The sequence below is a fragment of the Rhinopithecus bieti genome, unplaced genomic scaffold, assembly GCF_001698545.2.
Source record: "Rhinopithecus bieti isolate Rb0 unplaced genomic scaffold, ASM169854v2 scaffold_40368, whole genome shotgun sequence".
In the NCBI taxonomy this organism is placed as follows: Eukaryota; Metazoa; Chordata; class Mammalia; order Primates; family Cercopithecidae; genus Rhinopithecus; species Rhinopithecus bieti.
This window is the reverse complement of record NW_016817546.1, coordinates 1,907,205-1,931,284: the sequence shown is the minus strand read 5'-3', so window position 1 is coordinate 1,931,284 and position 24,080 is coordinate 1,907,205. Positions and strand designations below refer to the sequence as shown.

Here is a 24,080-nt window from a genome sequence, read left to right as displayed (position 1 = left end):
TTTTTTTTTTTTTTTTTTTTTGAGACAGAGTCTCGCTCTGTCGCCCAGGCTGGAGTGCGGTGACGCCATCTCGGCTCACTGCAAGCTCTGCCCGGGTTCACACCATTCTCCTGCCTCAGCCTTCTGAGTAGCTGGGACTACAGGCACCTGCCACCATGCCCGGATAATTTTTTTGTATTATTAGTAGAGACATGATTTCACTGTGTTAGCCAGGATGGTCTCGATCTCCTGACCTCACGATCCGCCCGCCTTGGCCTCCCAAAGTGCTGGGATTACAGGAGTGAGCCACTGTGCCTGGCCTACTTTTTTTTTTTTTTTTTTTTTTTTTCAGACAGTGTCTTACTGTGTCACCCAGACTGGAGTGCACTGGCACCATCTTGGCTCACTGTAACCTCTGCCTCCCAGATTCAAGCTATTCTGGTGCCTCAGCCTCCCAGGTAGCTGGGATTACAGGCATGCACCACGACACCCAGCTAATTTTTGTATTTTTTGGTATAGATGGATTTCCCCTCGTTGGCCAGGCTGGTCTGGAACTCCTGGCCTCAAGTTAGCCATCTGCCTCAGCTTCCCAAAGTGCTGGGATTACAGGTGTGAGCCCCCGCACCCAGCCAATAGATCAACTTTAGCCTCTTCCAGCTCTTCCAGCTGCACGTGACAGAGCTCCACCTCAGACTGGCTTATATCAAAAAGGAAACTTGGCCAAGTGTGGTGACTTACACCTGTAATCCCAGCACTTTGGGAGGTCAAGGCAGGAGGATCTCTTGAGGCCAGGAGTCTGAGACTAGCCTAAGCAACATGGCAAGACCTCATCTTTAAAAAAAATTTAAAACAAATAGCTGGACACAGTGGCACACGCCTATAGTCCCAGCTACTCGGGAGGCTGAAGCAGGAGGATTGCTTGAGCCCAGGAGTTTGAGGCTGCGGTGAGCCACGATTACACCACTGCCCTCCAGCCTGGGTGACAGAGCAAGACCCAGTCTCAAAAAAAAAAAAACAAAAAAGGAATTTATTGACTCTTATGAAGTCCAGAATTAGTGTTGTCTTCAGATAGAACTGGCTGTAGATGCTGAATGATGTCATTAGGCCTCCCCCACTGCCCCCACCCCACTCTCCTTCTCTATGTTAATTTTATTCTCAAGCAGGGAAGGGTCCTCAGTATGGCAGCAAGATGGCCCACTCTGAGCTCCAGGCTTATTGTCTGCCAGATTACCAGATGTCTCCAGAAAGACAGCTCTTCTTTCCCTGTGGTTCCAGGAAATGTTTCATCTCTTATTGGCCCATTTTGAGTCACGTGTCTAATCTCTTGAATAAGGGGACATGGTCCTCTCATTCATAAGGTCTGGCTCATACACCCCTGCAGCCAAGAATTGGGCTCTGTGCCACCTAAACCAGGTGCAGTTCCTTAGTTCAGGCTGCTCTAACAAAGTACCGTGGACAGGTGTCCTGTAAACAACAGAAATTTATTTCTCATAGTTCTAGAGGCTGAAAGTCCAAGTGCCAGCATGGTGTGAGGGTCACTTCTGGGTTTGTAGACTGCCAGCTTCTTGCTGTATCCTTACAAGGTGGAAAGAGGGCAAGTTGCTCTCTGGGGTCCCTTTTATAAGGGCACCCATATTTAATCCCATTCATGAGGGCTGTACTCTCAAGACCTAATCACCTTCCAGAGGCCCCACTTCCTAATACCGTCACATTGGGAGTTGGGATTTTAACACAGGAATTTTAGGAAGACATAAACATTCAGTCCATTGCACTCCCCAAGGAAGAAGCAAGGTGCCCTGATCAGGGAAGAAGGAAGGGATGCTAGGAGTGCCGACTGTGAAGGAACTGATAGGTTTTGGGCTTCACACTTGATCATCATAGTCCTAAAGAAAACACCATCCTGAAGCCACAGAAACTCACTATAGGGCTTTCTTCCTTGCTTTTATTCTCATGGTCCCATTTAAAATGAGAAAGAGGAACCAGAACCCATCACCTTTTAGTGAATCTTTAAATGGATATTGACTAACAATTTCCTAGGATCATTTCCAGAAAGTATAGTTCAATTCCTTAGTATTATACACTGTGGTTTGGATTAATCACCACAGAATGTATTTAAATATCCTCTTTTCTAGTGAAAGAAACGATGTCACTCTAGCCAGAACCAATGCCTCTGGCGTGTGTGTGTGTGTAAGATGTTTTATCTAATGTAAAAAATAGGAAGTACTTAGCCAAAAACTGATGATTCTGAAAGCTTTTAAATCAGTTGAATAACATTTCCCAGGAAAACAGTGCAATAAATGGCAGGTAGGTTCCCAGGCTAGCCTGAGAACAAAAACCTTGTGGGACCCACTATAGATACTCTGCATTTGCAGGAGAAAAATAATTAAAATAATGTGTGTGCACGCATATATACGTACTATAAAACATAGAACTGCATAATCTATACAGTCTGTCAATAAATAACATACGAGTATGTGTTGCAAAACAAGTGAAAGAGTGAACCTCACATTTATGTATTACGTGATGCTGCTTAAATAAGGAAATATATAAAATAACTTTGGTAAATGGAAACAGTTTTGGTGAAGATTCTTAATTCACAGGGTAGAACTCAATAAAGTTGGATAAAGTTAGTAGTAAATTTATTGATAACCTAACTCCAGCATTATTCACTGTAATTATTATTATTATTATTTTTTGAGATAGGGTCTGACTCTGACACCCAGGCGGAAGTGCAGTGGCGCGATCTCAGCTCACTGCAACTCCCACTGCCCAGGCTCAAGTGATCCTCCTACCTCAGCCCCCCAAGTAGCAGGGACTACAAGTGTGCATCGCTGTGCCCGGCTAGTTTTTGGACTTTTTGTAGAGACAGGGTTTCATATGATGCCCAGGCTGGTCTTGAACTCCTGAGCAGTCCACCTGCCTCACCTCCCCAAGTGCTAGGATTACAGGCCTGAGCCACCAGACCCAGTTCAATCTTACTTTTTATCCCAAATGGAACAAAGAAAGAGACTGAGAGAAATCTTTCTGAGGTGCCTCAGATAATTAAAACAAGGATAGTCCATTTTCATACCACTATGAAGAAATACCCGAGACTGGGTAATTTATAGAGAAAATGGGATTTAATGAACTCAGTTCCACATGGCTGGGGTGGCCTCATAATCATGGCAGAAAGTGAAGGAGGAGCAAAGGCATGTCTTACATGGCAGCAGGCGAGAGGATGTGTGCAGAACTCCCCTTTATGAAACCATCGGATCTCATGAGTCTTATTCACTATCACGAGAACAGCATGGGAAAAATCCACCCTTATGATTCAGTTACCTCCGACTGGGTCCTGCCCATGACTCATGGGGATTATGGAAGCTACCGTTCAAGATGAGATTTGGGTGGAAACTCAGCCAAACCGTATCAGGAGAGGGTGGGTTAAAGAAGTGATTCTGTAGGCCGGGCACGGTGGCTCAAGCCTGTAATCCCAGCACTTTGGGAGGCCGAGATGGGCGGATCACGGGGTCAGGAGATCGAGACCATCTTGGCTAACCCGGTGAAACCCCGTCTCTACTAAAAAAAAAAAAAAACTTAGCCGGGCGAGGTGGCGGGCGCCTGTAGTCCCAGCTACTCGGGAGGCTGAGGCAGGAGAATGGCGTAAACCCGGGAGGTAGAGCTTGCAGTGAGCTGAGATCCGGCCACTGCACTCCAGCCTGGGCGACAGAGCGAGACTCCGGAAGTGATTCTGTCTGTCAGAGGTTGTCTGAAGTGGAATTGACTGACCACACACGGTGAGCGAGGGAGTCTCCTGAGATGGGAGAGAGGTAATGGTAGTGGGGAGACGTTGGGTCAAACCATCTCCCACACTGATCTCTGGGTGGCATGCACCATACATCCACATAGTTTTATTGGAGTCTGCGCTAGGCTGGAGTAGCACCTGAGCCTGATGAGAAAAAGAGGAAGAGGAAGAGTGTGGACCGAGACTTTCCTAACTCAGAGACTGTCTATATCAAAAAGGTATCCTTAGGGCTAGTTTCCTTCCCAAACTCTTCCGTAGGAATGTTAGTTTCAGGAAATGCTTATAAGAACTGCCCTTCACCCCACAAAAAGGTTCACATAAGTTTAGGAAACACATCTACTATTGGTGATTATCAATGTATAGCGTGTCTTAGCATATTCGGGTTCAGAAAAGTCTTCCCTTAATGAAGTGTAAATGTGTTTGTGTTTCACCTAGTATTTCCAAAACATCTTTGATAAAACATTTTGTGTTTGCTGATCAATAGCTGATGGGAAATGTTCCATGGAATGCAACCTGGGAAATGCTTCAGTAGATAGACCATCCTCACAAAACAGTTCTGAGGCTGTGGCATGGTTCTCAGAGCCCTCAGAAATTGAATGCAAGATATTGTATGTACGTGTGTTTCTAGGAGAGGATTCACAGTCTTTATCATTGTCAAAGAGCCCCTGAACAAAAAGCATAAGAATTGTTGTTAAAGGCTCTTTTCTAGCAAGGGAAGTTCACTTTCTCTTAAATTTCTCTCATCTGTATATTTCATATCAGCATAGGGGATATTGCCGGTGAGCACTGCAGTCACTTGGGTCTACACTGAAGAGGCCAAGTTATGAACAGGGGCTGAGTGGTTTCTTGATTATTGTGTTTATGGTTGAACAGATTTTAAAATTGGCAGCTGCTCTGTTTCCACCAAGAATTGTGGAAAGATATTATCTATGCAGAACACCGACTTTTAGTCAAACTCCAGATACATTCATTTCTGAAAACAGAAGAAAATAACATGTTATTTCATTGCAGTAAGGAGACTTCTTTAAAAGTGAAGGCCCACTGACCTGCAGAAGAGAATGTTGAGAGTGATTTAGTCGTATGCAACTTAAAACCAACGAACTATAGAAAGCTTTTCCTTAAAGAAATTTAAAACATCCAACTCATCTATGGTCAGATTTAGAAATCAGCATGTATTCCTCTGAATGGTCTACCCTTAAACCAATTCATCAGAGAGCTGTGAAGTTGGACCTACATTGAACCTTTGCTGAATTGCTTTGATGAAATGGTGCTTTGGTGGTCTTTAATACCAAACAGTAATAAACAGTCACTTGAAACCTAGTAGTCCCTTTGTCACAAGGATGTTGAAATCTATGAAATCACAGCATCCTTTCTTTTTGAAGACAGTCTTGCCTTGTCGTACAGGCTCTGGCATTGGGCACAATCTCGACTCCCTGCAAGCCTCCGCCTCCCGGGTTCAGGTGATTCTCCTGCCTCAGCCTCCCGAGTAGCTGGGACTCCAGGTGCATGTCACCACACCTGGCTAATTTTTGTATTTTTAGCAGAGCTGGAGTTTCGCCATGTTGATCAGGCTGGTCTCAAACTCCTGACCTCAGGTGATCTGCCCGCCTCGGCCTCCCAAAGTGCTGGGATGACAGGTGTGAGCCACCACGTTTGGCCCACAGCATCCTTCTTATTAGGACCTATGGGAGAAATTTATTTCAGATCTTAGTACCGAGGAAAGTCATGCTATCCAAAGCAACTGACGTAGTGTGATCTTGAAACTCACTGCCCCCCTTTTTGCTTTGTTTGCTACATTCAGCCCAACTTGGGACTCACATTTCACTATTTTAGAGACTTTAGTCTGTGTTTTCTGTGAAACAGTTTTACCGGAGCTTGCTTTTATTCTTGTCTCTAAAATCATGAGTCCTGACTTTGCCTAATCTGCTGTTAATCACAAGTATTTTTGTTAGCCACCTCACACAGGATTGTTACCAGTTAAGTGAGAGCAGGGAGGGAAATAAAGAGGCTCAGGGGGAATGGGCTGGGACAGGGAAGGAAAATCAGGAAAAACAGGGAAGAGCAGAGAACAGACTAAGAAGCGTCTGGAGGTATTAGGGATTCAAGAGAGAGGATTCTGAGAAACGGTGCACAGTGCCACCGGAGTTGGCTATTAACGTTTTGTTCCATTATTTAACTGCTCCCTTAACCACTTGGGGGGTTTCTGTAAGGGTCTGCAAATTGCGTAGCCCCTGAAACTGGATGCAGTCAAGCTGCATCCCACAGCCACATACTTTTTTTAAAAAATTCATTTATTTATTTTGAGGCACGGCCTCTCTCTCTGGGCCAGACTGGAATGCAGTGGCACAATCATGGCTCACTGCAGCCTTGAACTCCTGGGCTCAAGTGATCCTCCCGCCTCAGCCTCCCAAAGTGCTGGGATTATTGGTGTAGCCACTGTGCCAACCACATCCCCCTCTCACAGAAAGCACACTTAAGTGTTTTGCTTTTCTCCCTAATCCAAGGGATGCTTAATTGCTGGCCTCAGTAATTCATGTATTTGTTCAGGCCTCACTGATTTCAAATTTGCAGAAATGGAAGGATGATTCTGGTCTAGGGGTAGGGTGCCAAGGGATACTCACAGGCACTGAGTGCCATGCCAGCATGGGCGAGCAGTCCTTGATGTATTCTGATGTGGCATATGGAGCCGAGGCGTGAAAGAATCCTCACAGACATCATGACACTCTTCGAAAGAAGCTTGAGGACTAAATATTTTCTAAAACCCTGTGCTTTCCTTGGGGAAATAGTTTGTTTCTGAATAAAATATTTACGTGGTATATTGACTTTTTAAAAAGACATCTATTTATCAGAAGGGTCCATGATGAATTATAAAATTGTTTTGCTTTGTTTTATTTTGTTTTTGAAACAAGGTCTCACTCTGTTGCCTGGGCTGGAGTGCAGCAGCATGATGGAAGCTCACTGTAGCCTCCACCTTCTGGGCTCACGTGATCCCCCCATCTCAACCTTCAGAGGAGCTGGGTCTACAGGCACATGCCACCATGCCCAGCTAATTTTTTTATGTTTTGTTGAGACAGGGTCTTACTATGCTGCCTAGGCTGGTCTCCAACTCCTGAGTTTGTCAAGTGATCCTGCTGCCTCAGCCTCAAAGTGCTGGAATTTCAGGCACGAGACACTGTGCCCAGCTAATATTCTTAAATCCTTTTATCTATTAGGACCTATTTTATTAGCCCCTAATAATAAAGTAAAATATTGGACAGATATTTTATCCAGAATACAGCTATTTATTTTAAAATATATACATTTCTTTCTACTAAGTTGGGAAGGACTTGTTTACCTATATGTTTTCCAGATTTTATAGCACTATGAAAAATATTATAATTAATCAACTTACGAGTTTTGGAGCAGAAGTCTATGTAGAATCCAGTGTTTAGAAAATACATATTTTGAAACATCTTGGGCTTTAACTCTCACAAGTTAGCAAGACAGTTAGGACCATTTGTGCAGATGGTCCCCCTACAATTAGTTCTGAGAGCCAAGCCTTGCCAATGGCAGTCCTAAATAACGTGTGGAGAATGCGTTTGACACAACTAGTGAGGATCCAGCAATCCCACCACTGGGTACATAGCCAAAGGAAATGAAAGTAGGATGCCGGAGAGAGATCTGCACTCCCATGTTTATTGCAACACTGTTGACGATAGCCAGGATACGGTAGCACCCTGAGTGTCCATCCGTGGATGGATGTGTAAGGAAAATGTAGTCTGTGTCTACAGTGGAGTACTATTCAGCCATAAAACAGAATGAAATCCTGCCATTGCCAGTATCAGAACTCAATAATGGACAGCATTCTGTGAAGTGAAATAAGCCAGGCACAGAAAGAAATGCCACATGATCTCACTCCTAGGCAGAGTCTAAAAAAGTTGATCTCATGGCGGTGGACAATAGAATAGTCATTACCAGAGGCTGGGAATGGAGATGTCGGGGAAATATTCATCAGAGAATGTGTATTTACGGTTAGACAGGAGGAATCAGCTCAAGAGATTATTGTACAGCCTGGTGACTCGAGTTCATCATGATATATTCTTGAACATTGCGAAGAGGGTAGACGTTAAATGCCCTCACCACAAAAGTGATAGCTATGTCATTGTTTAATGAACAAATGTACTCCATAGTACATTTGTACATAGTACATTACTATGTAGTGCATTTGTTAATTAGCTAGATTTAATCTTTCCACAACGTGCATGTACTTCAGAACATCAGATTGTATGCATTAAATACGTACAATTTATGTCCATGTAAAAAAAAAAAATTGAGGCCAGGCATAGTGGCTCACACCTGTAATCTCAGCACTTAGGGAGGCTGAGGCAAGAGGATCACTTGAGCCCAGGAGCTCACTATAGGCAACATAGTGAAACCCTCCCTCTACCAAAAATACAAAAAATTCGCCAGGCGTGGTGGTGCATGCCTGTGGTCCCAGCTACTTAGGAGGCTAAGGCAGGAGGATTTCTTGAGCCCAGGAGGTAGAGGCTGTGGTGAGCCATGTTTGCACCACTGCCCTCTAGCCTGAGCAACAAAGTGATACCCTGTCTAAAAATAAAAATAAAAACTGATATATTCATATTAGCTAAAAGGTGGCCCTGAAGGAGCTGCTTTTAATAGCTTGGCTGAAAAACAAAGCCCATCATAGAAATGACTCATGGACACAAATATTTGTTCTACATATTATTCTGTACCTTGCCCTTCTTGAAGTTCACATTGCATATTTCAGACAGTTGAGATTAAATCATTTAGTCAGTAAAGGGGGCCTACTGTGCACCAGGAACTCTGCTAGGCCTCAGGAATGTAGCAGTGAACTGGGATGAACGTAGGTGGAGTCTTGCTCTGTCACCCGGTCTGGAGTGCAGTGACCGGATCTCAGCTCACTGCAAGCTCCGCCTCCCGGGTTTACGCCATTCTCCTGCCTCAGCCTCCCGAGTAGCTGGGACTACAGGCACCCGCCACCTCGCCCGGCTAGTTTTGTATTTTAGTAGGGACGGGGTTTCACTGTGTTAGCCAGGATGGTCTCGATCTCCTGACCTCGTGATCCGCCCGTCTCGGCCTCCCAAAGTGCTGGGATTACAGGCTTGAGCCACCGCGCCCGGCCCACAGTTTCTCTTTACGTTCACGTGTATGAGACTGAGTTTCTGGAGACAAAGGCTCATATCGTGCTAGGTTTTTGTAGTCCCGGTGGCTCACAACTTGAGTTGTCTTGTTCACCCTTAGTTCCCTGGAGCCTTGGCACAGTCCTAGCCAGCAGTGGGCATTCCGTAAACATCTGTGGAATGAGTGTGTTCTGGCCGGAGTCTCCGTGGTTCTTCCCCAAGGATTTCAGGTGGTGTTTTGATCGTGCTGGGCGCCACCGAACAATCCGCAGGTGCTTAGTTATTGCATCCATGCCTCCTGACAGTTCCTGTGCACTTTGTCATTTCTGTCTTTGCAATTTCCCTTCTCAAGTGTTAGGATTTTCATTTTTCGTTTTCCTTTATATAACCCATTGAAATCACACCTTCATGTCCAGGTTAGATCCTTCATTGTTCATCTCCAGGTCTCATTACAGCACTTTTTTTTTTTTTTTTTTGAGACAGGGTCTTGCTCCGTCACCCAGGCTGGAGTGCAGTGGTGCCATCTCAGCTCACTGCAGCTTCTGCCCCCCAGGTTCAGGCGATTCTCCTGCCTCAGCCTCCCGAGTAGCTGAGAATACGGGCACATGCTACCATGCCCGGCAAATTTTTGTATTTTTAGTAGAGACAGATTTCCCCATGTTTCTCAGGCCGATCTTGAACTCCTGACTTCAGGTGATCTGCCTACCTCGGCCTCCCAAAGTGAGGGGATTACAGGCATGAGCCTGGCCAGCACTTTTTTTGTTTTTTAAAGACCTCATTAGTCTTAGGAGTAATATGCTTTCTCCATTCTTCTGTATTCCTTTCACTAGTCTTACTTTAGAGTGTCTCAATTCTTGTTTATAATATTTCTGATTTTCACTGTGCGCTGAAACTATTGAGGCAGTGTGCTCCAAACTTGTTGCTTTCTGCAAAGTTTGCCGGCTTTAAGATGTTCTCCTCTGTTGTAGACTCGTTAAAGGTAGGTGCAGAATCTGTATCGGAGTTCCAAAGCTCTTTAGTACTCCATGCTAATTAGCTGCAGTTTTCCTACCTTTGTCTTAGTTGGATTTGTCACTTCCCTGACAGCAGAGTTGGCTCCTGTGTGGCGGCGGTGCCGTCGGTGCTCGAGACTGTGTTGTGATGTGGCTGCCTGCCTGAATGTTCCTTGGAGAATAGGTTTGAGATTTTCACCCTGAGACACCCTTAGCTCTAGTCTTGAAAGATTTCAAATGAGAAATGATCGTCAGTTTGCTTTGCTGCTGTTGTAACGTTTTGTCTAATCGCTGTTGGTCCGTGGTTTTGGCAGCATCCTGAATGATTTTTCTTAATGAGTCCAAGACTGAATATGGGGATAATGTAAAACAAAGACCAGGAAGAAGAAATATGGATCCAGAATTACCGCACAAGAAGAAGACCTAAGCAGCATTGCTCATTGCCATTTCTAGTGTTTCGGTATACAGAGTCAGAGAGTTTTTAAAAAGGGGAGTATGGCAGTTTTTTCTATGGCTAAATTTAGCCATTGCTTTGGAAAATCAGAGTGGTACAGCTTGTGCCTTATCTCCACCCGGCCCTTACCCTTCCCTCTGCACTTGGACATCTTAAACGGCTTGCCAGGGAGGAGCAGCTTAATATACTCTCGTGGCCCCATTTATTCTGGGAGGGAATTAAGTGACTTCATTTTCCCTGTCCTTCTGAGCTTCCTAAAAAATTTAGGAGACTTCCTAAGCAGCGCTCACAGTGCTCTACCGAAATAGTTGCAGGCATGCCTCCTTTGCCTCCTCAGCTCTCCCTGCCGGGGCAGCCAAGGGCTGTAAGTGGAATGAGAGATGGATGGCAGCGGGGGAGCACATGTGCACTTGAGCTACAAATAACGTGTTTTAAAATAGCAGATGGTATTTGACGATTGCTTCTTCATTCACTTACCTGCCAAGGCAAAACTTTTTCTTCTCCTCTGGCAACAGGACCCAAGGTGGCTCAGTTCAGCAGTTGTAATAACGAGTTCTCGTGTTTGCTGATATTATTCATTAGCTGATGTGCAGGCATTTATATTCATGGACACTTTCTGGGGCTGTTCTAGAAGGTGTTTCTTTTGTTTAACCCAGTTGAAACCACATGTTATACAACAGTTGAACCTGGCTGACTTGTTAAACATTTTGGTAACTAACGAAAGTCACTCCTTTCATTGAGGGGGGTTGCCAGTCATTTGTATTCCAAATAGTCCATTTTTCTCTTGAAAAGGGGGAACATCTCAAAGTTAGGGGTTGGGTGTTTTTTTTGTTTGTTTGTTTGTTTGTTTGAGATGGAGTCTCGCTCTGTCACCCAGGCTGGAGTGCAGTGGCCTGATCTCGGCTCACTGCAAGCTCCGCCTCCTGGGTTCACGCCATTCTCCTGCCTCAGCCTCCCAAGTAGCTGGGACTACAGGCGCCCACCACCACGCCCGGCTAATTTTTTGCATTTTAGTAGAGACGGGGTTTCACCGGGTTAGCCAGGATGGTCTCGATCTCCTGACCTCGTGATCCACCCGCCTTGGCCTCCCAAAGTGCTGGGATTACAGACGTGAGCCACCGTGCCCGGCTTGTTTTGTTTTTGAGGCAGAGTCTCACTCTGTCGCCCAGAGTGGAGTTCAGTGGTGCGATCTCGGCTCACTGCAACCTCCCTTTCCCGGGTTCAAGCAATCCTCCTGCCTCAGCCTCCTGAGTGGCTGGAACTACAGGCACCTACCAACATGCCCGGCTAATTTTTGTATTTTTAGTAGAGACGGGGTTCACTGCATTGGCCAGGCTGGTCTCGAACTCCTGACCTCAAGTGATCCACCCGTCCCAGCCTCCCAAAGTGCTGGGATTACAGGCGTGAGCCACCAGGCCAAAGTTAGGGATTGGTATTTTTCATGCGAAACTCTGTGGCTATAGAAAAGTGACACTGCTGGGAAGTTCCAGTGTGTGCCTGTGAAGTCAGCTCATTCCCAGCCTTGCTTCCAGAGTCTTCACCGTAACTGCCTGGTTTCCTTCCCTGAGTTGGAAGCAGACCGCAGCCAGCCGGGCAGACATACTTGCTTTCCAAGTCAGCTCTTCTGGGCTTGGATCATTTTGACCATCCTCTCTTGCCCCTGGACAGGTGATAAAACTGCTCATTGGTGTATGAGCCACCTGGACTGCACTGTGGGGAGCGGAGGCTGCTCAGGGTTCTTGCCCCAGAGTTTGGATGACCTCATCAATAAATAGGCTTCCAGGAGTTTAAATGAGAAAATAATCCTTTCCACACGCACTCACTCTCTGGATGGTGCTAGGGATACAAGACACGGTCCCTGCTTTCAAAAAGCTCACATTCTAGCCTCTAGCAGGAATGACAGGTAGGAAAAGAACTATCCCTTCATTTGCTCAATACTGTTAGGACCCAGGGCAAAATGTGGAAGGTTTACCAGGCATAGCGGAAAGAACATTGGTCTGGTGTCCAGTCTGTGTTCAAATCTCTGCCCTGATGCTTATAAGTGGTTGCTCTTGGGTAAGTAACAGATTTTCTTAGCATCAGCTTCCTCATCTGAAAATGAAGGGGAAAATCTTTCCTTCAGAGTCATTTTGAGGATTCGACATAATCCATGTAGAATTGTCTGGCTTACTGTAGATGTCCAGTAGCTGCTATTATTATTATTAATAATACTGGAGTGATGTCTGAGCCACATTCGGAAGAGTTAAGAAGTTCACCAGGTAGATGAGGGGAAAGGTGGGCCTTGGCAGAGGCCCAGAGGTAAGTAAAATTCCTGGTCGTGAACCAGGAATTTTGGAGAACATTGAGTTATGAGAGAGCTCTAAAAACGTAGTCTGGGACAGTTGTTAAAGAACAATCCATTCCGTATCACAACAAAGAGTTTACATTTTATTTTGTGTGTTCAGGAGGAGGGATTGATTTTACTTTATTTTAATTTATTTATTTTTTTGAGACAGTCTCGCTCCATTGCCCAGGCAGAAGTGCAGTGGTGAGAACTTAGCTCACTGCAGCCTCCACCTCCCAGGTTCAAGCGATTCTTCTGCCTCATCCTCCCGAGTAGCTGCGATTACAGACATACACCCCAACCCAGCTAATTTTTTGCATTTTTAGTGGAGATGGCATTTCACTATGTTGGCCAGGCTGGTCTTAAACTCCCGACCTCAGGTGATCCACCTCACCTCAGCCTCCCAAAGTGTTGGGATTACAAGTGTGAGCCACCACGCCTGGCCAGAGGAGGGACTTAATGTTTTAAACTAAATTATCTGATAAAATATCAGGAACCACTGCACAGTGTATTGCTTAGTACAACCAGGAAAATTAATTAAGTTTGAAGATTGAAAGTGAGTTGTGTAAAATCTAGAGGAAGCAGCAGGTGCTGCTGGGGCCTGAGGGCCTGGGAAATCTGGCCAGGAGCTGGTTTCCTGGCGTAGACACTTTCTCACTCACAGCAGACGCCCAGACACTCGGGATTCTCCACTTTTACAGCAGCAAATCCCAGCCCTTCTAAACTTAGAACACACTGTGGGTGTCTGATTTCATGAAATTGTCTCTGTCTTTAAAACATTGCAAAGGAATTTTAAACATTTAAGTGAATATTAATTTGGGATATTTTAAAGTGAGTCCCTTTGAAGGCTAGGAATCCCTGTCAGAGAAAGAGGAAAAGATGTCCCCTGACTGTGCTGTGTGACACTTTGTGGAACAGCCCTGATGGAGAGGGTAGGATGGGGCCGACCCAGCAAAAGGGAATCCGAAGCCCCAACTGACCATTCTTTGACCCTTGGGCCAGTTATTGGTTGCAAGAGTTTTTTCATCTTCTTCTCGATCGTTGTAATACTCAAAGCTATTCTGGGATTATGAGTCTCTTTCTATTTATACTTATGCTTTCTAATATTGTTGGAAACTAGCAATTGATGTATAATGTAAATGAATATACTATTATACTATACCCTCTGCTTATATTTTTGGGATACAGGAATTAAACCTGAAGGTCTCTTTTTTTTTAGTTTAATATGTCAATAAGGTTTCTTTTCAGCATTTCATCTATCAGTTTATTATAGCTAGGTAACACACAGTTACTTTCATCATCGTTTAATCTATTTTTAAAATGCCAGCTGGGCATGGTGGCTCATGCCTGTAATTGCAGCACTTTGGAAGGCTGAGGCAGGCAGGAGGATAGCTTGAGGTCAGGAGTTCAGGACCAGTCTGGGCAACATAGCAAGACCCCAGCTCTAAAAAAAAAAATGCCCTCAGAAGGCTCTAATAAACACTGCAGTGCTGTATTAGACACAGAGACATCAGTGGGAACTCATGTTTACATTATTGTGTATACAGGTTGATACAGAAATAACTATAGATAAGTGTACATACATGAATTATTATACATACATATATTTCTTAGCTCTGCTCATCGAGAAAGCCTGGAAGCAGTGATACCTAAATAGCAATGAACACTCAGCACTCAGATCTTGGTTTCTAAATACCATTCTCCAATAAAAAGAACCAAAGCTCCACTCCTTAGAGAAATGGACGTTCTAGGGCTGGCACAGGGGAAATGAAAGATGAATCTGGAGCATCTTGTAATGCCAGAAAGGAAGGAAGTGCTAAAAGGAAGAAAAAAGGATGAGGGCACGTCAGAGGGGCACAAGGGTCAGCCAGAAAGAGCTCCTGATGGACAAAGCTCGAACACTCGGAGCAACAAAATAAATAACAGTATCAGGTTGTGACCCAAAGTTTAGAATAAATGTTCAGGAGTCCATACTGATATATATAAGTGATTGACTAAATACGTTAAATAAGGACAAATCTTACTTACAAGAGAACTCCAAATAATACATGTAGATACTCCCCCATCTGCAAGGTGGAACTTAGTTACCTGCTTGTTGTTGGGACTGGACTTAGTGACTTAGTTCCAAAGAATGGAAAGAGAAAAATTGTAACTTCACAGTAGAGAAATGTGGCAAACATTGCCTTAACCAAGTGATGGAGGTTGACCTCACCAGGACATCATTATACCCTCTGATTGTATGTGATGAGCAGGGCGCCTCACCTCTGATGCTCTTCCTAAAAACCCAGAACCCAGTCTAAGGATTAGAAAACACCAGGCAAACTTCAGTTGAGGGATGTCTACAAAATACATGACCAGTATTCTTCAAAACTGTTCAAACCTTTTTTTTTTTTTTTTTTTTTTTGAGACAGAGTTTCACTCTGTCACCCAGGCTGGCAGGCTGGAGTTCAGTGGTGTGATCTTGGCTCACTGCAACCTCTGCCTCCTGGGTTCAAGCAACTCTCCTGCCTCAACCTCCCAAGTAGCTGGGATTATAGGTGCCCAACACCACGCCCAGCTAATTTTTGTGTTTTTAGTAGAGGCAGGTTTCACCATGTTGGGCAGGCTAGTCTCAAACTCCTGACTTCAGGTGATCCACCCGCCTCGGCCTCCCGAAGTGCTGGGATTGCAGGTGTGAGCCACCGCGCCCGGCCTGAAACTGTTAAAATCTTGAAAAGTAAAGGAATATGGAGAAACTGTCACAGATCCAAGGATACTAAGGAGACTTCAAAACTAAACACAATGTGGGATCCTGGGTTAGATCCTAGAACAGAAAAAAGACGTTCATGGAAAAAGTGCTATAATCGGATTCAAGTCTTTAATTTAGTTAATAGCTCTAATATACCAATACTAGTTTCTTAGTTTTGACAAATGTCCCGTGGTTACAATAAGATACCACGTTAGAGGAAACTGAGTGAGGGGCATATGGGAACTCTACGATCTTTGCAACTTATTGTAAATCTAAAGTTACTCAAAAAAATTTAATTTTTTAACAGTATTCCCATAGATAGGGCTGGGCAGAAGGCCCAGTCTAATAATAGCTCAGGCGTAAGAGAGCCATATCCCTTAAAAAGATTGCATTTATTAGTTTATTTCATCCTCACAAACAAGAAGATACATATTAATATCCCCATTTTACAGATGAGAAAATGGCGGTGCAAAGTGGGAATTATTTTTCCAAAGTCACACAGTGACAGGATTAAACCTGGGGCTCTTTTTTCTACTCCAGTGTTCTTTGCAATTGTCTCAGAGCTGCCCAGGCTAAAACTGCTGCTTCCACAAAAAAGGAGTGCAGGGAGAAGAGGTTCACGAAGAGAAGCTTTGAATGAATCACGAGCCAGACGGCTGCTACGAAAGCCATCAGAATGATTGACTTTTTGTCCGGGATTTACGTGCGCGTGCATGTCTGGAAGGTAGCGGGAAGAAACTACTGCATGAAGGTGAATGTATCCTTCGTCATTCCCTGGAACCATTCAGGAAAATAGACTGCTTTAGAGAAGCATGAGAGGCAGAGACAGACACCTGGAAAGACAGCCCATGTTGTCAGCTGAGTAAAGGACAAAGTAATAAAGATGTGCAATGGGAATGGTAGAGGAGTACTTGATCCATTGCAGACAGCAGCACAGGTGGCTGGGTTTTAAATCGTCTTCAAGTTTTGCCTGATCTGAGTTGGTGGGGTGCTTGAGAAGAAAATGTGCACCCAGTAATTGTCGACAGAGCTACTGTGGACGGCTCTGGCATGGTTCAGATGAGGTGACGCTTCACGTACCCATGCTGGGTAGGAATCTCTGCTTCTGTTTGAGCAGGTGGTTCTGGGGTCATTCTTTAACAGGCACTTGGGTGGAGGAGAAAGGAGTCATTCTTTCACTGTGGAAACAGTCCAGGGTCTTAGGGCAGCGGTTCTTGAAATGTGGCCCTAGACCAGAAGCATCAGCACTGCCTGCCTGGGACCTTGTTAGCAATGCAACTTCTGGGTCTCACTCAGACCCACTGGACCAAAACTCTGGGAACAGGGCTCAGCAGTCTGTCTTAAGAAGCCCTCCTCAAGTTTGAGAACCACTGGTCTAGAGGAATGGTCACTGGGATGAGCAGAAACCCCCATCTAGGGCAGCACACGGCCTCCAGCCAGGAACAGGCAGGTGGATCACACACACACACTCACAGCACATGGCCTCTAGCAAGGAACAGGCAGGTGGGTCATGCATGGAGACTCTGCCACTGGAAGGGAAGCTGAGACTCACACCCAGAGGTTCTGCACCAGAAGTAGGACATTATTCAGACCTCACTTTGCCTGAGTCTTTAGATCCAGGAGTTATGGAACTTACCCAGGGGGGTTAAGAGCTGGGGAACCTCAGCCTGGTTGACACTTTATTTTGTGTCATTTGATACTTCCTTGTCTGTCAAAGGATTTTTTTTGCTTTTGCGTTTTCCTATCCTGCCCTGCTCTTCCATGCCCTCAGAAAGTTTGTCGTTTCGCTGGGGAGGACGTGGCTGACAGCTCAGTGCAGTTCTGGGTCTAACATTCACTTATGCACCCCGCAGGATGTAAACTATATATATTTATTTGTGGCCTTCTGTGTGACCACAGAAGTTCTATCATTTTTCCCACTTAAAGGTAGGGTATCATTGCAACTAACTTTTGTGAAGTTTGTATTGATACCTAGAAGGGTCTAAGTAGGTGGCTCCTTATACTGTTTTTTACCAAAGCATGTATGTGTAGAAATATTATGTAAATGTTTATTTTCTTGGGTAAAATGCTTAGGATGGTTGTGTCTGTCTCTGGATTATGCGTCTGTCATCCTCATGTCTTCAACAGGAGGCCAACCTGTGTTACTAGAAACACATCTCTGTGCACCTGTTTTCCGTACCCTTGCCCGGAGTTCACTCGCCGCAGCAAATAATAGAGCGTCTGTTCTGTGATGAAGCAGGAACTTGTTCTTCCGGTGCCATGGATATAGCCTAATATTTCAGGATAAGAACTAAAAATCTCGGAACTACCAGGCAGGAAGTGGAGCTAGAGCAGCTGGCTTTCTTTGCTGGGACCTCTGAAGCCTCCTCTGGCCTTGAGCCACCTCTAAGCCTCATGTGCCCATGGAAACTTGCACTTGTAACTTTTCTTCTGTGCAGAATTTTCTCCCGACGGCGGGGTTCAGTTGCTCCACTCGGGCTGTCCTAAGGACATCCACTTGGAAGCCCTCAAAGCTGACCCTGTTGTCTTTGAAGCATCATGGGTGAGAACTAGGACCAAACTCATCAGCCCCCTAAATCTATGCATTATGCCTACTCCCCCTTCTCCGCCTTTTGTTAATTTAAAACTCCAGGTTTGTTCGAGCTGCATAAATTATTTGTTGGTCAACAAAAGAGGACAAGGATATTTTCACTACTGTTCTAGGTCCTCCCTTCTGCCTGGTACATAGTAGGTGCTCCAGTGAATATTTGTGCATGAATAAGTGAATTCTTCAAATGTACTTTTTTACTCTAATGATCAGAAATTCTTCTTTGCTTCTAAGTAAGTGTATTGCCTGTATCCCGTTATCACACACAGTATACAGTTAACGCAATGCACAGCTCTCGATTTGCCAAATATTTCACAGTGTTTTAATTATCCTGATAAAGCTATAAAACCAAAACAAGCATAAAGGTGTTGCTTTTGGCTTGCTAGTATGGAGATGTAAAGACCATCATTTTATCCATCTAAGCCTTACAACCCCAAGAGCTGGGCCCTGGCCCTGTGCAGAGGAAAGGACATGTGAGGAGAAAGTCTGTCTGAAGTTGGGCAGCAGAGTGCAGCAGACCTCACTCCCTGGGATGCCAGCTCAGTCATTTGCATTTGAGATTGGCTTTTTATTTTAATTATCACTCCCTTCCCCTTTGGAATTGAGAGACTCAGAGATGCCGTTATGCATGATATGATTTTGTTAAGAGGCACATAATTGCTTCTGAGTATTTTCATGAAGTGCTTCTCAGAGCAGCTTAATATCATGCACTCACGGCATAGCAACAGGGAATGCAGCTGGGGAACAAAAGCTGGTCACCTCTGTGGCACACACGGTGTCATTGTGACTGTTGGAGCGGTTGACCAGGAGATGCCGTGGGCAGGGCCTGACTCAGTGATGTCAGGGAAGGTCTGTTTCTGCAGTGTCTGTGCTTGACAGGGGGATGGGCAGGGGACAGCTGATGCGGGGACCGCACTGCAGCACACTGCAGCACTAAGCCACCTCCACGGGCAGCAGGCAGGCTCACTCCAGGCTGACCACAGCTCAGAGAGCGCGTTTGATGCTTTTCTGCCCCTTTGTCTGCCATGGGATGTTGATCTTGGCCACTCAGTTGCAGAGTGGTTCCAGAGTGCTCCGGAACAAGTCAAATGGATACTGAAAATTCGTTCACCAGATGCAAGATTTGTAGACTCGCAGAAGAAATCACAGATCTGTGGCTGTGGAGGTTTAAAATTCAGTCAGGCCATTTCCATGGGATGCATGAGGATCCCCGAGTAGGTTCTGAGACAAATGGTCGTCTGGCTTAGCAGCATTAGGAATAAGCAGGGGAGTTTATAATATTCCGCATAGGGCAACTGCCATGCTGCTTGGAACTAGACTCTAACTGAAGAGTCAACTTCTTAGGCTTCAGATGGAAGAGACCTGTGATCTGCAAGATTTCAGGTTTCTAAAGGAGAGGCATGGCATCTGGAGTAAGGACACCAGCGCCACCTCAGTAATCATCTTGTGTTTTCTGCTGGTGGTCACAGGATGAGAATGGCTGTGTGCAAGTTACCCCACCCAGCGTGTATTCAGTTACTTCCCTGCAGGGAGTTGCCACTGAGTGAGACGCTTAGCGGTGGGATCCTCCAAGTTTGCCTGTGTCTGTCCATCCATAGTTGTGCAATTGGAAGGAAGACGTTATTTTTCACTTCAAAAGAGGAAGTGTCTTTCTTGCATTGTTGTTCCTGGAAGTAGTTTATTAGAAAATAATATGAGAAATCTTTTTTTTTTTTTTTTTTTTATTGAGACAGAGTCTCTCTCTATCATCCAGGCTAGAGTGTAGTGGTGCCATCTCTGCTCACTGTAACCTCCACCTCCTGAGTTCAAGCGATTTTCCTGCATCAGCCTCCTGAGTAGCTGGGACTACAGGCATGTACCACCACACTTGGTTAACTTTTTTGTATTTTTAGTAGAGACTGGGCTTCACCATGTTGGCCAGGCTGGTCTTGAACTCGTGACCTCAGGTGATCTGTCTCAGCCTCTGAAAGTGCTGGGATTACAGGCGTGAGCCACCGTGCCCAGCCAGAAAATAATATCAAGATTCTTAAAAAGCAGTCTTCCTCTTGCTTTTGTGTTTTAGTAAAGTAAAATTAGTTTGATCTGAAGTGAGGACTGAACTGCTGACTGGGTATTGACTGTCTTTTGAGTAGAGCTAAGCTTTCTGGAGAGTGAGAATATTGTCTTCTTCTGGTAAGACTGCCTCATGCCTGTGTGTCTTCTCTTCCTATCACCCTTCCTTCTTCTTGGCATATCTGGTTATACTTCCAGCCCTGGGGCCAAACAGATGGGTTATCTCCATGTGCCTCAGTTTTCTCATCTGGAAAAGGAGGATAATAACAATACTTATCTCATGTGATGGTTGTGAAGAGTAAATGAGTTAGTATCTGCACAGTGACACAGTGGTGCCTGGCATGCAGGAAGCATTCTATGAGTGCTAGCTGTGCCTGTTGTTTTCTCTCACATGGAACCGTCGTACGCTTTGCTCACTAGTCTTGGAATTTATAGTCAGGATGGTAAGGAGTGGTGATAAAATATTTCTTTTCCAGATTATCCCTTTGCATAATTCAGATGACTGTATTTTGAAAATAGTTATGTTCTCAACAGTTGGAGGAGAAATATGTGGTCACAGCTGTTCAGTCAGCTTCTACAGACATTGACTTCATTTGTCTAAAGATGATGGTGATGGCAAGCACGCTAACCTAGGATTTATCGTGTTCTGAGCACTTACATAGATTAACAGTCCTCTGAGGTAGATATAACTACTGTCCCCATTTAAGGGGTGAGGAAACTGAGGCATCAAAGGTTTTGTTCTAAGTTCAAAACTACACAGCTATTATATGGCAGAGCCAGGGCTCTGCACTATTATATGGCAGAGTCAGGGCTCTGCATAGTTGTTCACTGTCTGGCTTCTGACGCTTCACGTACCCATGCTGGGTAGGAATCTCCCTACCTCTGTGCTCCAGCCACGCAGTCTTCTGCTCCCTGAATGCCCTGCCTCAGGGCCTTTGCATGTGCTATTACCAGGCCCCAGTTCTGGACATGTTTGGCTCCTTCTCATCATACTGATCAAACTTGAAGTGTCACCTTTCCTGACTTGTCTAAACTCTGTCCCCACCCCATCCCTCCTTATCACATTATGCTGCCTTCTTCACTTACCAAGGTCTGCCTATGCTCAAGGAGGGAGAGACCTCCCCTGTTTGCTATTGAATAGCTGGCACAGTGTTCCTTAAAATTTGTGAAGTGTGGCCAGGCGCCGGGTCTCACGCCTGTAATCCCAGCAGTTTGGGAGGCTGAGGTGGGCAGATTACTTGAGGTCAGGAGTTCACGACCAGCCTGGCCAACATGGTGAAACCCCGTCTCTACTAAAAATACAAAAAAATGTACCTGGGCATGGTGGCATGTGCCTGTAGTCCCAGCTACTCGGGTGGCTGAGCTAGGATAATTGCTTGAACCCAGGAGGCGGAGGTTGCAGTGAGCCGAGATCATGCCACTGCACTCCAGCCTAGGCAACAGAGTGAGCTTCCATCTCAAAAAAAGTCTCTCTCTCTCTCTATATATATTTTAACATATATATTATTATAGATCATATATTTTATATATGATATGTTATATTATGACATATATAATGTATATATTATATATATATGAAGCGAGTATGGGCAGATCGATTTTCACATCGATTTAACTCCTCTTATGTACACGGATAGGTGACCCAACTCTAACGTGTATGCTTGTGTGTGCACACACACGTGTGTGTAAATGCAGGAATGTGGAGAGATGTGTTCTGATCTTGGTAAAGTGGTACAGAATCACAACATGTTTTCTCTTTGAGTTTCAATCCCAGCTCCAACAGTAATTCCTGTTGTTTCTCTGATGTAGAAGTTGAGGTACCTATTTATGTTTGTCTCTGATGAGACACGTGTTAAAAGAAATGTGGGGCTGGGCGCAGTGGCTCACGCCTGTAATCCCAGCAGTTTGGGAGGCCAAGTCGGGCAGATCCCGAGGTCAGGAGTTCAAGACCAGTCTGGCCAACATAGTGAAACCCCGTCTCTACTAAAAATACTAAAATTAGCTAGGTGTGGTGGCAGGCGGCTGTCATCCCAGCTACTTGGGAGGCTGAGGCTTGCAGTGAGCTGAGATTGCGCCACTGGTACTCCAGCCTGGGCGGCACCAGGAGACTCTGTCTCAAAAAAAAAAAAAAAAAGACATCAAATGTGGCTGGGTATGGTGGTTCATGCCTGTACTCCCGGCACTTTGATTCCTTGAGCCCAGGAGTTTGAGACCGCCTGGGCAACATGGTGAAACTCCATCTCTAAAAAAAAAAAGGGGCTAAAACAAAAATTAGCTGGGCATGGTGGTGCACACCTGTGGTTCCATCTGCTTGGGAGGCTGAGGTGGGAGGATGGCTTGAGCCTGGGAAGTGGAAGTTGCGGGTAAGCCTAGATCACACCACTGCACTCTAGTCTGGGCAACCACGTGAGACTGTCTCAAAACAAAAAGGGGTGTAACATTCTCAGGCACTGAATAATGCTATTCCTGAAGTAAATTATAAAGGCTAGAGCCTGGGTCAGGAAATAAAATTAAAAAAATTTTTTTTTGTAAAAACTCAGTGTTTTGGTAGAAGAGATACTACCTTTTTTTTTTTTTTTTTAATTTGGTCTAACATACCTTCCTTTCTTGCCGTGATTGCTTTCTTCTACTAGTTTAATTTAAATTGTATTTATTTATTTTGCTCGCTCTAGAGGGCTCTCTACCAGATCTCATGTCAGGGTTTCCATTGGGGAATTTGACAAAGAAACCGGGGACAGGAACCTGAACCTCTTTTTGATCTCTGACAAAAAGATGTTTTCTGGTCTTTTATCCGAGAACTTTGGGCTGCTGAAGATGCCACCATCCTGTGTGAGCTGACAGACTCATGATCGTGCTGGGGAACTCTGGCCTGCAGAGACCTCTCTGTTTTGGTGAAGTTACGAACAGCATTTGGATGCTGGTCTCGCAAGGCGGGCAAGGCCACATGTTGACTGCTTTTCTTCCAGAACACAACCTTACTCTTCCTCCTGCTCTGCCCTAGATAACCAGTTCAGGATGTCCATCCTGGAACGACTGGAGCAGATGGAGAGGAGGATGGCTGAGATGACGGGGTCCCAGCAGCACAAACAGGCGAGCGGAGGCGGCAGCAGTGGAGGCGGCAGCGGGAGCGGGAATGGAGGGAGCCAGGCACAGGTACGAGGCGGCGCTGATGCTCAGCTCCCATTTCGCTTCATGTTTATGGATTGGCGAGGCAGTGGATGGATCACAGGCCTCTTCTCTGATGCTGATGCTATCCCTGCATTCAGGCAGAAGGCCTGAGGGAGTACTTGACAGTACCTGTGCTTTTAAGCATTACAATCTGTGCAGTATGGAAGAAGCCGTGGAATGTGGAGCTTCTCAGTTGTTTACCCACCTAATCCTTAAGTTATGTCTGTTCATCTCAGAATTCACTACTGAACTACAGGGCAGTGGGAGTTAAGGGCAACCAATTGGAAAATAGATATCAGCTGGGCGTGGTGGTGCACACCTATAATCCTAGCACTTTAGGAGGCCAAGACGGGAGGATTGCTTGAGCCCAGGGATTCAAGACCAGCCTGGGCAACATACTGAGACCCTGTCTCTCTAAAAAATAATTTAAAAGTTAGGCGTGGTGGTACATCCCTGTGGTCCCAGCTATTCAGGAGGCTGAAGTGGGAGGATCACTTGAGCCTGGGAGTTGAGGCTGCAGTGAGCCATGATCACTCCACTGCACTCCGACCTGGTCAATAGAATAAGACCCTATCTTGGCCGGGCGCGGTGGCTCAAGCCTGTAATCCCAGCACTTTGGGAGGCCGAGACAGGTGGATCACGAGGTCAGGAGATCGAGACCATCCTGGCTAACACGGTGAAACCCCGTCTCTACTAAAATACAAAAAACTAGCTGGGCGAGGTGGTGGGCGCCTGTAGTCCCAGCTACTCCGGAGGCTGAGGCAGGAGAATGGCGTAAACCCGGGAGGTGGAGCTTGCAGTGAGCTGAGATCCGGCCACTGCACTCCAGCCCGGGCGACAGAGCAAGACTCCGTCTCAAAAAAAAAAAAAAAAAA

The 24,080-nt window shown here is 45.4% G+C and overlaps 1 protein-coding gene across 2 annotated transcripts in view; it reads left to right on the top strand.

Moving 5' to 3' along the window:
• Window positions 1-24,080, top strand: part of CAMTA1 (calmodulin binding transcription activator 1) — a 980,313-nt gene that overhangs the window by 918,521 nt on the left and 37,712 nt on the right. For both annotated transcript variants that reach the window (XM_017856059.1, XM_017856060.1), the window contains one exon: window positions 23,039-23,190. In XM_017856059.1, the coding sequence (XP_017711548.1) occupies window positions 23,039-23,190 (152 nt within the window). The remainder of the gene's footprint in view (window positions 1-23,038; window positions 23,191-24,080) is intronic.